This window comes from Lutra lutra, chromosome 6 (genome assembly GCF_902655055.1).
Source record: "Lutra lutra chromosome 6, mLutLut1.2, whole genome shotgun sequence".
In the NCBI taxonomy this organism is placed as follows: Eukaryota; Metazoa; Chordata; class Mammalia; order Carnivora; family Mustelidae; genus Lutra; species Lutra lutra.
Genome location: NC_062283.1, coordinates 111,992,518 through 112,009,064, shown reverse-complemented (window position 1 = coordinate 112,009,064; position 16,547 = coordinate 111,992,518). Strand labels below are relative to the sequence as shown.

The 16,547-nt window shown below is 34.0% G+C and overlaps 1 protein-coding gene across 2 annotated transcripts in view; it reads left to right on the top strand.

Moving 5' to 3' along the window:
* RNGTT (RNA guanylyltransferase and 5'-phosphatase) overlaps positions 1–16,547 on the top strand; it is a 350,824-nt gene that overhangs the window by 11,972 nt on the left and 322,305 nt on the right. For both annotated transcript variants that reach the window (XM_047733713.1, XM_047733714.1), the window contains exons 3-5: positions 2,049–2,152; positions 2,246–2,334; positions 15,454–15,529. In XM_047733713.1, the coding sequence (XP_047589669.1) occupies positions 2,049–2,152; positions 2,246–2,334; positions 15,454–15,529 (269 nt within the window). The remainder of the gene's footprint in view (positions 1–2,048; positions 2,153–2,245; positions 2,335–15,453; positions 15,530–16,547) is intronic.

The following is a 16,547-nucleotide window of genomic DNA, read 5'->3' as shown; positions in this document are numbered from 1 at the left end:
TAGATTTTGAAAACCATATTTTGATATTTGAGATTTACTTTACCTTGAAAACCATATTTTGATATATGAGATTTGAAATATGAGATATTTGAGATTTACTCATCCCTTTTCTTGGTATAGTTTTTTGAGTCTTTGTTTATATTTTTTGTAAACTTTTAACTTTTATTTTCATTATCAATAATGACTTTGAAAGTCTTAGTTAACATTTATAGAGCATTAAATATTTCCTGGTTGGTATGGTAAGAGTTTGGGCTTAGAAGCCACATCCTGGTTTTGATTTCGTTTGCCACTTACAGCTCTGTGGGCAAGTTACATAATCTCTTCCTGATTCAGTTTCCTCATCTGTAAATAAAATTAGTGCATATAAAGCTTATAGTATAGTGCTTGGCACAGAGCAGTGCCTTTATTGAATCGCACAATAACTCCATGAAGTAGATACTCTTATTATCCTTACTTCATGGGTTGGACTATTATGAAAAATAAATATGTATATGTAGTATATGTATGTGTATATGTGTATGCAGATACATACACACACAAACACATTATCCATACAGGCACACAACACACAAGCACATACATACATACTTATATATAGGGCTCCAGGCAGTTAAGTCATACAGTACAGTTTCTCCATTTCCTTGGCTAAAGTGTTTCTATGTATTTAGAAAACTCGTATTTTCTTGTCCATCTCCACTTTTGATCCATATCTTATTTTGGATCCAGATAAAACAAACAACATGGGTTCTAATTCTAACTCTCTGAGAAGCTGTATTAATGAGATCTAACTCTGTGTTTGACAATACATGTCCTCTGAAGGAATTAAGATCACTGCAGAAGCTGTGTGGGAAGAGAAGTAGGCCCAGGGGTGGCAGATTGTAGAAAATGCATTAAGAAATACATTTCCTGTAAGAGCTCACGTGATGCGTAGACCTAGCTCTCATCCGCACTTAAACTAAGGAATCTGGAGAAATTAGTGGAACACATGTGGTAGCTAGTTAATATTTTGGAAGCAAACAATTTTGTTAGTTTTGTCAGTTTTGTTGTGCGTGAAATATAAATATCTTTGCCATTTCCCCCCCACCAACAGTGGAGTCAAATCATTATATAACCCAGTCTCCTTCAGTTACATCCAACACTAGGTACTCAGTAAAAGTGATAATAAAAGAGAGACAAATAACAATTTTAAAAGTGCTGATTGTTTCCCTTGTCATTCTTCCCAGAGAATATGTGCTTCAGACTGGGGCAGAGGATGTGTGAGTTAACTGTTCTTTTACGTGGCTCAGTTCCAGTGTGCGTATCTTAGTGAGACTCTCTTATTAGTCTGAATGTGATTCTAGTTGTTAAGGATTTTTTAAGCCACTCAGTCCCTGATCACAAGCCAACTACATTAGTTAATGCTCAACAGAAGAAATAATGATTTTTGTTCCAATGCAGGAAGAAAAACTGGCTGGCAGATGGGATTAAATCTTCAATGAGATGCACAGTTATGGCCTTGTGTACTGTTTTTTACTGATGATTTAAGGGATTTATAAGAAAATTTGACTGTACATACTTTTTGCCTTATATAATACACGTTAGAATTTTACTGCCTAGCATGTGGTATAGTGATAGTTGCTTGGAATGCTGGGTTGATGTGTGCTTGGGGGTTGGGGTGTATTTCACATACATGCTATCCTTGCTGTATCCTCTTGTCTAATGAATTATAGGTTGGGGGGGAAGACTTAGAAAACTGCATCCATGTCTGCATTTTTAAGTAGACTTCTGTGATGTTGAAGTGGACTGCATTTTGCTTATGTTCTAGTTCTCTAACCGGTTTGAGGTTTAATTTATTGCATTTAGTGCCTTCTAAGTTCTAGTACCTTGAATAAGACTTGAGTAAGTGATGATTTTGTTATCAGTAGTTCATTAGTAGAGTGAACATAAAATCTCCCTCAATGTAGATGGATGAACTGGAGTATTGCCATTTAATCAGTTTGTTTTGGAACAAATTCAGTTACTAGTAAATCTGCTTTTTTCTCTTTTTCTTCTCTCTCTTTTTTTTTAAGGTTAAAATGGGCTTGTTAGTGGATTTGACAAATACTTCGAGGTTCTATGACAGAAATGACATAGAAAAAGAAGGAATCAAATATATAAAACTTCAATGTAAAGGGTAAGTCATGTATTAAGATTCTTTAATATTGAAACCTTTTGCTGAAATTTGCAATTTCTTCTTAAAAAAAAAAAAATGTTTCCATATTACTAGACACGGCGAGTGCCCTACAACTGAGAATACTGAGACATTCATTCGTCTCTGTGAGCGGTTTAATGAAAGAAACCCACCTGAACTTATAGGTATGTCTGGCTTTACTTTACCACTGTTTAAATATTTCATTTTGTGTTTGGGTTTCCATTTTCTTTTTAGCAAGTGAGGTGATACGAAGTTTGTTTTTTTTTTTTTCCTTTTTAAAGTAATCACTAAGAAAAGTGATTAAAGTAATTAGAGTAATAGACATAACTTTTGTGAACAATGAAATGTATTTTTGTAATTTTTATATTTTTCAAGATAAAGCCCTAATTGCCCCTCTTCACGTATACCACTGGGAAGCTTTATCTTAAACACTTCATATATATATATTTTTTTATAATTTTGCATTTTATATCATACGTATTGTAAAACTATTTTCACTCAGTATTATATTTCTGAGAGTGACCCATGATGATGTATGTAACTGTGGTTCATTTTTTGCTATATATAAATATATATATATTTTTGCTATTCCATCACGAATACCCTCTAGTTTATCCATTCTCCTGTTGATGGACAACTGTTTCAGGAGATATTTATTAATTGCTACTCCTTGCAAGGTGCAGGCTCTTGGAACACATCGTGGAGAAAACAGAAAAAAAATCTCTACTCTCCTGGAGCTTATATTTTAGTGTGGACTAGAAGTAGGGGGAAGGGGATGTGGGAGGAAGGCAGGCAATAAACAATAAATTATACTAAATAGGTAAAATAAAAAAACCTGACAGTTACTTAAGATGACATTTCGCTTGTTTTCCATTTGTTTTTTCTATTATAAACAGTGCTACTAGGACTGGTCTAGAATTTTTAAGGTTTGAATTTTAGCTTTGATTCTTTGTTCTTTCTGATATTTATATTGCCATATGGTTTGAATTGAGGACCTAATTCAAATGTTTTCTGTATAACCAACCATTTGTTTTAGCATAGCTTATTGAATAGTTTTTTCTTTTGTGATTTCTTCTTTAAGTTTTAATCAGTTAATATTTTCCATATTCAGAGAATTAACTGGAAAACTATAAGGTATAGTAAGAAAATTCAGGGGATATATTTGAACAAAGATAAAAAAGAAAACATCAGCACCTTTCTTGTAAATAAACAGTAAATAGGAAGTAAGAGGATGGTCTTATTAATCTATTTTTTTAAAGATTTTTTATTTATTTATTTGACAGACAGAGATCACAAGTAGGCAGAAAGGCAGGCAGAGAGAGAGGAGGGGAAGCAGGCTCCCTGCTGAGGAGAGAGCCCAACGTGGGGCTCGATCCCAGGACCCCGAGATCATGACCTGAGCCGAAGGCAGGGGCTTAACCCACTGAGCCACCCAGGCGCCCTGGTCTTATTAATCTTAATGATGATACTGGTTAACATTTATGGAGCATTTCCTCTGTACTAGTCACTCTGTAAACCATTTTACATTCATTATCTCATTTCTTTCTTTTTTTTAAAAATTTTTTTATCTCATTTCATTCTTAAAACAATCCTCTTACGTAGACTTTATTGCTGCCCCCGTTTTATGATGAGAAACTGAAGCTTGGAAAGATTAAGTGACTTGCTCAACGTCATTCACACAGCTTGTAATGGTTAGAGTTTAGATCCTATCCTAAGCAATCTTATTTGTAAGTTCACACTCTAAGCCACTTTTCTTTTCTGTAACAGAAGTACAAGATACCAAGGAATAAAGTTTATTAAGAAGTATAGGAGGTCTTTTTGAAGAAAATGTATTTGGATATTGAAAGATTTGAAGAAAGGGGAGATATTTATTCCCAAATTAATTTCAATTTTTAGTGTAATTCTAAGCAAAATCCCAGTGAGACTTTGGAAGAGTTATTATGAAGTTAATTTATTTTATTTGTAAAATTTACTGCCTCCACATACTTCAACATATATTGAACACAGAAAAAAATTGGCAAATGAAACAGGTGATATTATCAGTAAGAAAGTTTTGAAAACCAGAAATAATGAGGGGATTGTCCTTACCAGTTATTAAAGCATAGAGTATAGTAATGGAAACAACAGTAGTTTTCTGGTGATAGAGGAGATTTTTTCCAAATCATAGCAGAAAGGTCTGATTATTTAATAAACATTAGCCCCCTCTTTAATAACATGTATTTTAGATGGATTAAATATTTTTAAAAGGACCCATAAGCATATAGGAGAAAATATAGGTATTTATTTAATTCTGTATTTATTTATTTATTCAGTATTTATTTAATTCTGGAGTGAGCTAGGATATTTCAGTTACATTACCAAAGGCGGAATCCATAAATATTTCTTTAAGAGTATCCTGGACTGCTTGCATCAGAATGACCTGAGGATGCTTATTAGAAATGTTTGTTTTAGGGCCTCATCCTGGACCTATATAATCAAAAACTCTGGGGTTGAAGCCTAGAAATCCAGTATTTTTTTTTTCTTTTTTAAACAAGGATCTTAGTTGACTTTTTACGCACACTTAAATTTGAGAGCTGCTATCAAAAATTAAAATGTGTTCTCTATCAGTGATAATTGTTCCTGCTGCTATTAATGAGTGCTTTTTCTTTGCCTGGGAGACATGATGGGAAACGATGAATGAAGAAATGAATGAATATAATCCTCATAACAACTGTATAGTATGGGGTGTTATCCCCCTTCTACAGATAAGAAAACTAAGTCTCAGAGAAATTAGTTTGCCCATGGTCACACATCTAATAACTATTTAAGCTAGGTTTTCAATCCAGTTTCTGACTTCAAAGTTCAGATCTCTAAGTTGTTGCTTCCTTGGTGTCTAGATTAACTCATGAAAATGTAAAAGAATTTCTGTACTATAAAACATAACAAACAGAGCAAAAGGATTATTTGATATTTGGACAAATATTTGAAGCATATGACAGATTAAATATATATACAAAGAGGGGCACCTGGGTGGCTCAGTTGGTTAGCGTCTCTTAATTTCGGCTCAGGTCATAATCTTGGGGCTGTGAGATCGAGCCCTGCGTCTGGTTCAGCACTCAGCAAGGAGTCTACTTGTCTCTCTCCCTCCCCCTGCTTGCTCCCTTTTTCTCTCTCTTAAATCTATCAATAAATAAAATCATAAAAAATATATGTACAAAGAGATTTTATAATCCAACTGGCAAAATATGAAATACAATGAAAATGCGACTTTTAAAAAATATATAAGAAATGTATAAAAAGTAAAATATAAATAACCAAGAAACGTGAAAACAATTTTTCATTTGTTAATTAGAGATGCAGTTAAAATATAGTTGTTATTTCCCCCTTCAAATTGGAAAGATTTAAAGAATTATAATTTCAAGGATTGGATACATTGGGTGCACTCATACATTGTTAATTAGAGTGTTAATTGGTACTACTTCTCTGGAGGGACAATATGGTGATATTTTTCAAGGTCTTCATAAGTGTTTATATACTTTGACTTATGAAGACTACATCTAAGAATTCATTTTAAGGAAGTAGAGATGGACATAAAGATTTATGTGGAAGGAATTTCAGCACAGCTTCACTTGTAATAAAAACCGGGAACAGTTTACATATCTGATAAAGCAGGTCATTTATAGAGTATGCAACTATATTTAACAGAAGAACAATAACAAAGGAATATATGCCATACAGTATTGTGATGTGTCTGTGTGTATGTATTTATACATTCACAACAATATATGTAACAATATATGTAACAAGTACACGCATATATGCATATATTTAGGTGTGCAGCCAAAATATATGCAGCCTAAACTAGCATTGTGGCCTTTATTTGAGTGACAGCTGTTTTCTCATTTGAGAGAAATCATTGTAGGGGTAGATGCTAAATGTATTTGAAGAATTCAGAGGAGGGCAATAAGTCTTAACATTCAGGAACAGATGTCATGATTTTAGAAAGATTAACATTGTGCTCGCTTCGGCAGCACATATACTAGAAAGATTAACATTCCCAGGTTTAGGAAAAGAAGTTGACCCTTGTTATAAATTGTCCAGTTGTATTGTTGGAGTTATTTTTATATAGTTGATGTATTTAAGTCAGTTGCAGTCAACATTTATTCTTAATATCCAAATTGCTCCAATTTGGAGCAGTGGGAGCAATGGGAGTCCCTTCAAGTTGGTTTGATATCTCCCATTAGTCTTTGATGGTTTCCTTGTTTTCTGGCAGATGATGTTTTCCAGACCTGGGAATCAGTTATTTCTCTAAGGACATTGGTTCCTTTTAGTGGTTTCTATTTAGAAAATAATATTTAGAGATAACCTAGGTGTTAGAGACCATTCCATAATTAAACACATTAGCATTTCTGCAGTTAAAAATATGAATATTCATTTATACTAAGTGGGAAAAATAGACTATAAATAAATGCCACATTAGTTCAGGTCAGGTTTTGTCCTCAAATTATTTACCAAGAACCTTAATCTTTTTAGAGCATTAAAAAATTATAATTACAAGTAAGAGATTATGGAACTATCGTGCATTTGTTTTCATGTGCCAAAGTAACTGTCTTGAGAATAAGTATTTTGTGGGGGCGGCTGGGTGGCTGAGTGGGTTAACACTCTGCCTTCGGCTCAGGTCATGGTCTCAGGGTCCTGGGATCAAGCCCCGCATTGGGCTCTCTGCTCAGCGGGGAGCCTGCTTCCCCCTCTCTCTCTGCCTACTTGTGATTTCTGTCAAATAAATAAATAAAATAAAAGTAAATAAATAAACAAATAAACATAATAATAATAAATAAATAAATATAAAATAATAAATATAAATATAAATAAATGTAAAAATAATAAAAATAAATAAATAAAATCTTTAAAAACAGAATTTTCTGGACTGGAGAAGTTAAAAAAAAATCTATGTTAAAAGAGAAACAGCTGATTTCTTGGTAAATGATAGACTATATAATAGATATATAACTGATGCCTCTAGTTAATTTGTGTGTTTCCAATTATAAATATTGTAACTGATTTGTGACTATGTATTTTCATGAGTAGCATATGTTATTTTGGTAAAATTTTTTTTGGTTTAATAAAAATATTTAAGATAACTTGGCATATAATAAGTTCTTAATAATAGTTAGTTTCCTTTTTCTGTTCTTATTTTTGTTCCTTTAGTCCAGGGTGTTTCAACCTCAGTACTATTGACTTGCTTCAACTAAGCTTTTATAAATCACCTCTTCCTAGTTTCTATTTATATATCCAGGATGTATGTTTCTATTGTTATAGCTCATCTTTCTCTCCTTTGCTGGGAGATTGTTTCTTCTCTTTCTCTTTTTTTTTTTTTGGAAAGATTTTATTTTTAAGTAGTCTCTACAGCCAATATGGGGCTTGAACTTACAACCCCAAGATCAAGAGTTGCCTGCCCTACATACTAAGCCAACCAGGTGCCCACCCCTGTTGCTTCATTTGATTTGATTTTTAAAGAACTGTGGTTTTCCTTTAATATATATATATATATTGGTGTTAATATGTATATTAGTGTTAATACTTTTTGACATGTTGAGGGCAGCTGAGTGGCTTAGTTGTTGAGTGTCTGCCTTTGGCTCAGGTCATGATCTCAGGGTCCTGGGATTGAGCCCCGCATGGGCCTCCCTGCTTAGTGGGGAGCTGGCTTTTCCCTCTCTCACCCCCATTTCTTGTGTTCCCTCTCTCGCTGTCTCTCTCTCTCTCTCTCTCTCTCAAATAAATAAATAAAATCTTTAAAAAATATTTTTTGACATGCTATATAAATTTATTGTATTAGCTTACCTAGAAAATGAATTTTTCTAGATAAATTTTCAAATTTGAATAAGAAGTTGACTTAAAATAGTTAATAGTGAGAAAAAAAATAGTTAATAGTGAGCTAATCTTTAGATATAAACTCTGCTTTACTTGCCACTAGGTGGACCCATTCTCATAATGAACTGAGGAAAACTGAAAAATGTTCTTTTTTTTTTTTTTTTAAAATATTGAAGACCTGTTATACTAAACTTGTAGTTCATGGATTTTTTTTTTAACAACAAATACATGATCTTCCAAATTTTTCTGCAGAGATTTGCTATATCTTACTTTAAAACTCTAGTCATCTATTAGTGGTTTAAAGTATAATAAGACTAAAACTTTATGTATTTGTATAACAAGGAATATTAAAAGAGCTGTGGTACTTTCTTAATTTATATTTCATCACATGACTTCATCACTTAATTAGCAATTATTCTTACATTTTTCTATTCATAAAAATATCTTGCTAGAGTAAAAGTTAGAATGAAAAACAGTAGTGGTTTAGGTGAGAAACATTTTTACCTTAGAATATTTGTTGCTTAAATTGGTCTGAAATATAAAGCAGAAGGAAAATTTACATGTTTGGTTTAGATTCATGTTGTGAAAAAATGCCTGTTTGTAGGTAACTTTGTAATTTTTGAGGCCCCTTTCCTTAAGAAGCAATGGGGATAATGGAATTTATAGTTTCATGATGACAGTCGTTTATTTCTAAGGGGTATTTTTCCTGTTCAAGGTTGAGCTGTTTTTATCTCTTTAGAAACTTATTTCAGTTGTATCCTTGTTATCAATTATTGTCAACCTCTGTGACTTAACCAGCTTCTTCTCAGACTGTAAACATAGGAAACATATCTAAGCCTCTTATATTAAATGATAACCCCCCCCAAATCCCACACCTTTCTTCTTGTTTTATATTTCCCCTTCCGCTTCCCAGCTGATTTTTTGAAAGATGGATACTTGAATTCACTTATTCCCATTCACTACATTGCAATCTGGCGTCCTCCCTGTGCACTCTTATACAAATAGTGACTTTCACTTCAATTGTGACATTTAAACAGTTGAACAGTCATGTCTTGAAACTTTTTTTTTGTTGTTGTTGTATGTGACTCCATGTTCTCTTTGTTTTCTTGACCCCATGGCTTTTATTCTTAGTCTTTTTTATAAATAAGTTTTTCTCCCTTACTTACTCTTGAAAGGTTGGTTTTCTTCAGATTTCATTATTAATTTTCACATACCCATTCTTAGTGATCTTATCTGTACCACAGCCCTCTTTCCTAGTTCAGTATATGTTGATTATTCTTTAATTTGCAGCTCTAGCCAGCTCTCCACCTCTCTGTGAAGCTCTTTGCTATTTTTCCCCCAAATACTTTGAAGTCCCAGAAGAACCTTAAACTCATCATCACCAACTGTACTCATTACCACGCCTATAAGACTGATGTAACTCCTGTACTTCCTGAGCTAGTAAATGTTGCCACTGCCCACTTAACCACATCAGAAACCAGAGACTTCTTGTACGTCTTTTCTCTCTATGTTGCTGGTCATTCACCCCTCATTTTGGAGATTCTGCCTTAAATGTCTCTTTAGTCTGCCTCCCCTCATTATCGCTAACATTATGACCCTTGACACTCAGACCCTTATCTCACATCTAAATTACTGGAATGGCTTCCTTACTGTTTTTCTTGCCTTCGTTGTTGCTTCTTCTCTGTCTTCAGTTGAACAGCCATTGGAGTGGGTTATTTATTTATTTATTCTTTAAACATTTGTTTAGTATGTATGTATGTATGTAAGTAATCTCTACACCCAGCGTGGGGCTCGAACCCACAACCTTGAGATCAAGAGTTGCATGCTCTTTTGACTGAGCCAGCCACGTGCCCCTGGAATGTTTTTTAAAAAAACATAATTTTATTGCCATGCTTAAAAAATTTTAATATCTCTCCATTGCCCGTATACTGTCTTTAGTATGGTACACAGTTTTCTTCAGGATATTGTCCTTCTCACTGCCTCCCAACTGCATTTGGTATTACTTTTTTATTATACTCCATGTTATAGCCATTCTGATTCATTTATAGTTTTGCCATATGTGGTGTTTTGATTCATGCATATTTTTGTTTGCACAGATTGCTCCTGTCTGTAGTTCCTTTATGTCCTTGTTAATTGGGTGTTGTTCATTGACTAAGGTTTTTATTCTAAATATTAATGATTATTTAGTATGAATGTAGAAAATAGGTGATTTGGTGTAGTTGATGATAACTCTATGATACTGGTTTTCAAATTTTTTTTTTTAAGTAGCAAAAACCTTTTTTGGAAAGAAATCTTACCGTGTTACAGAAATGACATGAAAATGATACTTTTATTTGTATACCTTTAAAAATGTATCAAAAAATAAAAATGTATCAAAGTTACATCTTTGATAAAGTCAGTTGTTAAAAACAAGTGTTTTGGAATATGTTTTTAATGCCTATTGCAGACTTACATCAGCATCTCACTTTAACTTCTAGGTTTTTTTTTTTTTTTTAAGAATTTATTTTATTTATTTATATGAGAGAGAGCATGAGCAGGGAGAGAGGCAAAGGGAGAGGTAGAAGCAGACTTCCCACTGAGCAGAGAGCCTGACATGGGGCTCCATCCCAGGACCCCAAGTTTATGACCTGAGCCGAAGGCAGATGCTTAACTGACTGAACCACCCAGGTGCCCCTCACTTTATTAACTGGATTTAAAAACAGTCATCATTATTGAGCTGCATTCATTTATAATGTACAATTTAATGATGTAGATACCCATGAAACTACAACCAAGGTTCAGAGCATTTGCATCTTATGCCCCTTTGTGTTCAGCCTCTCTTCAACCCTTAGTTACAGATTAGGCAATCACTTCCTACCTTCTGTCACTATAGATTAATTTGGATTTTTTAGAAATTGTTTTAATTGAAATATATTTGACATATGACATTGTGGAAATTTAAGGTATACAACATGTTAATTTGATATATTTATACATTGTAATACGGTTGCCATTGTAGCAATAATTAGCACCTCTATCATGTTACATAATTTTTTTTTTAGTGGTGGGAATAATTAAGATGTTTCTTCTCAGGTTTGATGAGCATAATTCAATATTGTTGTTTATATTCACTATGCTGTGCATTAAATCTCTAGCTCTTACTACTCATTGCAAATTTGTTTTAGTTAATTAATTTAAATTTGTTTACATTTAAATAACTCTGTCCTATACCTCCTTCCCGCCCCCATTTCCTGGTAACTGCTGTTTTACTCTTCTGACTTTATGAGTCTGGCTTTTTTTATTTTCACATATAAGTAATATCATACTGTACTTGTCTTTCGCTGTCTGACTTATCTCCCTTATTTAGCATAATATGTCAAGGTTCATCTGTGTTGTTGTAAATGGCAGAATGTTCTTTCTCCTGACTAACGTTCTATTACATGCACCCCCCCCCCTTACATATTCCTTCATCCATTGATGGGTGCTTAGGTTGTTTCCATATCTTGGCTATTGTCAGCAATGCTGCAATAAACATGGAAATGCATATATCTCAATATTCTATTTTCATTTCCTTTGGGTGCATATAGTGGAATTTCTAGATCATATGGTAGATGTATTTTTAATTTTTTGAGGAATTTTTTGTTTTCCATAGTGGTTGAACCAATTTACATTCCCACCAGCAGTGTAGGAGAGTTCCCCTTTCATCACATCCATGCCAGTACTTACCTCTTGTTGCCTTGGTGATAACCATTTTAACAGGTGTGATGTGATATCTCATTGTGGTTTGGATTTATATTTCCCTGATGATTAGTGATGTTAAGTATCTTTTAATATACCCATTGGCCATTTTGATGTCTTTAGAAAAATGTCTTTTGAGATCCTATGGCCATTTTTAAATTGGCTTTTTTTTTTTGTTAACATTGAGTTGTATGAGTTCCTTATATACTTTGGATATTAGTCTCTGATATAATGTACGGTTTGCACAATTTCTTTCCCATTCTGTAGATTGCCATTTCATTTCATTTTATTTATTTATTTATTTGGGCAGAAGCTTTTTTTTTTTTTTTTTAAAGATTTTATTTATTTATTTGACAGAGAGAGATCACAAGTAGACGGAGAGGCAGGCAGAGAGAGAGAGGGAAGCAGGCTCCCTGCTGAGCAGAGAGCCCGATGCGGGACTCGATCCCAGGACCCTGAGATCATGACCTGAGCCGAAGGCAGTGGCTTAACCCACTGAGCCACCCAGGCGCCCTGGGCAGAAGCTTTTAAGTTTGATGTAGTTTCATTTGTTGATGTTTGCTTTGGTTGTTTGTTCTTTTGGTGTCATATCCAAAAAATCATTGGCAAGATCAGTGTTGAGTAGTTTTTCCCCTATATTTTTTTCTGGAGTTTTATGGCATTGGGTCTTATGTTTAAGTCTTTGATTTGTTTTGAGTTAATTTTTGTGAATAGTGTAAGATGGGGTCCAGGTTTATTGTTCTGCATGAACATCATTTGTTGAAGAGACTGACCTTCCCCATTCAGTGTTCTGGGTTCCCTTATTGAATATTAGTTGACTGTATATGCAGGAGTTTAATTCTAGGTTACTTGTTCTATTCCATCAGTCTTTATACCAGTACCATACTGTTTTTAATCACTACAGTTTTGTGGTATAATTTGAAGTCAGGAAGAATGATGCCTCCAGTTCTGTTATTTTTCCTAAGACTGCTTTGGCTATTCAGGGTCTTTCATGTTTCCATACACATTTTTGCGTATTATAGACATTATGTAAAAGAAATTTGTATATATGGACTTTCTGTTTTTTTGTTTTCTGCTTTCACACAGGTTTTGAAATCATCCTCATTGTATTTATTAGTAATTCATTCATTTTTAATGGCTGAATAGTAGTTATGGAATGGATATACTACATATTTATCTCTTCACCTGATGGTTGACATTTGGGGTATCTGCACTTTTTGGCCATTATAAATAAAGTTGCTGTGGACATTAATCTTTATGTATGTCTTTGCACATATATTTTTATTTTTCTTCAGTAAATAACTAGGATTAGAATGTCTGGGTCATTTGATGTAGATGTATGTTTAACTTTTTAAGAAATTGCCAAAGTGTTTTCTAAAGTGATTGTATTTTTTATATTTCTATCAGCAGTGCATGAGGGTTTCAATTCCTCTATATCCTCACTTACATATGACATTGTTAGTCTTTTTGATTTTATCTATTTTAATTGGTGTGTAGGGGATTGCATTGTGATTTTCATTTTCATCTTAATGATAATGATATTGACTGTCTTTTCATGTACTTCTTGATCATTTACACACATTCTTTTTTTTTTTTTTTAAAGATTTTATTTATTTATTTGACAGACAGAGATCACAAGTAGGCAGAGAGGCAGGCAGAGAGAGAGAGGTGGAGGCAGGCTCCCTGTGGAGCAGAGAGCCCGATGCGGGGCTCGATCCCAGGACACTGGGATCATGACCTGAGCCGAAGGCAGAGGCTTAACCCACTGAGCCACCCAGGCGCCCCAACACACATTCTTTTGTAAAGTGTCTTGAAATCTTTTGCCCAGTTTTAAAAAAATATTAGGTGTTTGTTTTATTACTGAGTTGTAAGATTTACTTATATATTCTGGATAGAAGTTCTGTATTAGATATATGTAATGAAAATATATTTTGTGGCAATTTTTTTTCTTCCTTTTTTTTTTCTTTTTAGAGGAAGAGAGAGCTAGGGGAGGAGAAGAGGGAGAGAGAGACTCTTAACCAGGCTCCACACCTAGCATGCAATCCGATGTGGGGCTCGATTTCAGGACCCTGAGATCATGCTCTGAGCCAAAATTAAGAGTCAGGACACTTAGCGACTGAGCCACCCAGGTGTCCCCTGGTGTTTTTATTTTCTCAATGACATCTTTCAAAGAGTAGACATTTACCTATTTGAAGTAGCATTATTTATCAATATTTCCTTTTATTTCATGTTTTATCTGAGAAGTCTTTTCCTACACTAAAGTTGCAAAGATTTTCTTCCATATTGTCTTCTAGAAGTTTTGTAATTCTTTTAGTTTATTTATATATTTGATTTTTGGTTGCCCTTTATTAGGATGCTTTATATACAAAGAGTAGAGTAGTTTGTTAAGATATGGTCTTAAATGTCGAGATATCTTTTCATTAAACAGAGATAATAGGAAAAGCTTCATTTTCGATGTTTGTAGGAGAGTGACTTAAGTAATGTCATGTTAATAATGTCAACCAAACTATTTTAATTACTTCTTCAAAGTAGTTAAAATGATTTAAAAATGCAGTCATTTTTGGAATTTATGAAGCTCATTTGCAGCTTTTCAGAATATAGAGGTAGGACAGCATTTGAATATGTACTGAAAAAAGGTTTAAGAAAAAATTATTTTTCTCAGGTTTTTCTTCTGCAAGTTTATTTTACCTTTTTAAAGAGTTATTTAAGGGAGAGAGAGTGGCAAGGAGGGGCTGAGGGAGAGGGAAAGAAAGTCTTAGGCAACCTCCACACATAGCACAAGGCTGGATGTGGAGCTTGATCTCAGGACCATGAGATCATGACCTGAGCCGAAACCAACAGTCCAACTGACTGAGCCATCCAGCTGCTCCCTGAAGGTTTGTTTTAAATATTATAAAATAACGTAAAGACATTGTCCGTTTCTAAGAGAACGTCAAAGTAGTTTTATTTTTATGGTGCTATATATCCATCAATTATTTTAGACCCAGTCAAGTGTTGTGTGTATGTGTGTTTGATAAAAACACTTTTTTAAAAAAATATTTTATTTATTTATTTGACAGACAGATATCACAAATAGGCAGAGAGGCAGGCAGAGAGAGAAGAAGGGAAGCAGGCTCCCTGGTGAGCAGAGAGCCCGATGCGGGGCTCGATCCCAGGACCCCGGGATCACAACCTGAGCCGAAGGCAGAGGCTTTAACCCACTGAGCCACCCAGGCGCCCCAAAACACTTTCTTATTTAAAGTGCTTGGATTCTTTTTTTTTTTCTTTGAAGATTTATTTTTCATTTGAGAGAGAGAGAGCGAGAGAGTGGGCACAAAGGGAGAGGGAGAAGCAGATTCCCCGCAAGCAGGGAGCCCGATATGGGGCTCTATCCCAGGACCTTGGGATCATAGCCTGAGCTGAGGGCAAACGCTTAACTGACTCAGCCATCCAGGCGTCCTTAAAGTGCTTGGAATCCTTTAGTTTTTAAAAGAAATCTTTAGACTTTAGAGGTGATTTGTAACCAGTATATACTAAACTTCTTGCTAATGAGATAAATTAGATTCTAAGAACTTGAACTGATGAGTTACTAAGCTGTAAGAGAGGGCCAAGTTTTTAAAAATGTAGTTATTTTATAAAGTCATTAAAATGTTTTGCTTACAGGTTGGAATTTTAAAGTCAAATGTGGCTTTTGAAGTGATATTTTAGTTTTAAACCAAAGCTACTTTATTTTCTAGGTGTTCATTGTACCCATGGTTTCAATCGCACTGGTTTCCTCATATGTGCCTTTTTGGTGGAGAAAATGGATTGGAGGTATTGTTTCTTGTTATAATGGAAGATTAGTAATTGATAAAGAATTTTACCGATTTTTTTTTTAGTTTTAGCATTTTATATTGTCAAATTTTTGGTGAAGTCCTGATTAATAATATTTAAAGTGGTTTTCATTTTAGACTTGATTAGTCTTAGAATATCATTTATTACCTGGTATTTTGTCCTAAGTAGCATTTTAGTTGAATGTTTGTGGATATTTATATACTATATATTTTCTTTTCCAGATTTTTTCCACATCTTCCAGAATTATCAGAAACAAGTTTACTCAAAATCTTTTTTTTTTATATTCACCTTTGGAAGTTACTATTGTTATTATTATTCTTTTTTCTTTTCTTTTTTAAAGAACCTAGCTCATGCCCAACGTGGGGCTTAAATTTACGACCCTGAGGTCAAGTTGCATGCTCTAATTACTAAATCGGCCAGATGCCCCTTGTTCTTTTCATTTTTAATAATACTTTTATTTTTTATAGCTGCTGAATATTAGGAAAAACCTGTAATGTTATATGGAGAAGGTGTTTTGGGGACAGTTACTCTGTATGAACCAATCAAGTAAACATGGCTTTATTGAAGTACCTTTTTAGATCCTGAGAGATTAGAACCTTTGTTACCTCAAATTCCTTGGGCAAATGGGATATTACTACCTGAATTTTCTTGTTTACTGATTGAGGGTCATTATTTTTGTTTATAAAGCCTCAACACAGTAGGTCCTTCTCTGAATGTAATCAGTTGAAGTACACATATTGTATATTTCCCTGTTCACACATCCTCTGGTTCTCTACTGCGTGCTCTTCTAGCTCTGCCTTTCTGGCCTTTGAGGTGCTTTTGACAATAACCCCAGACTCCTTGTCAGTGTGTGCTTTAGCCTCTCTCTGATGACCTTTGTTCTTTTATCAGGTCTGTTGAAAGTTCTTAAAAGCTAGCATGCTTTTACTTTATTCATATTGGCGTTCACATTTCTTTGATTTCCCTTAGAGTTCGATCTCAACCTTCAAGCCTTTAT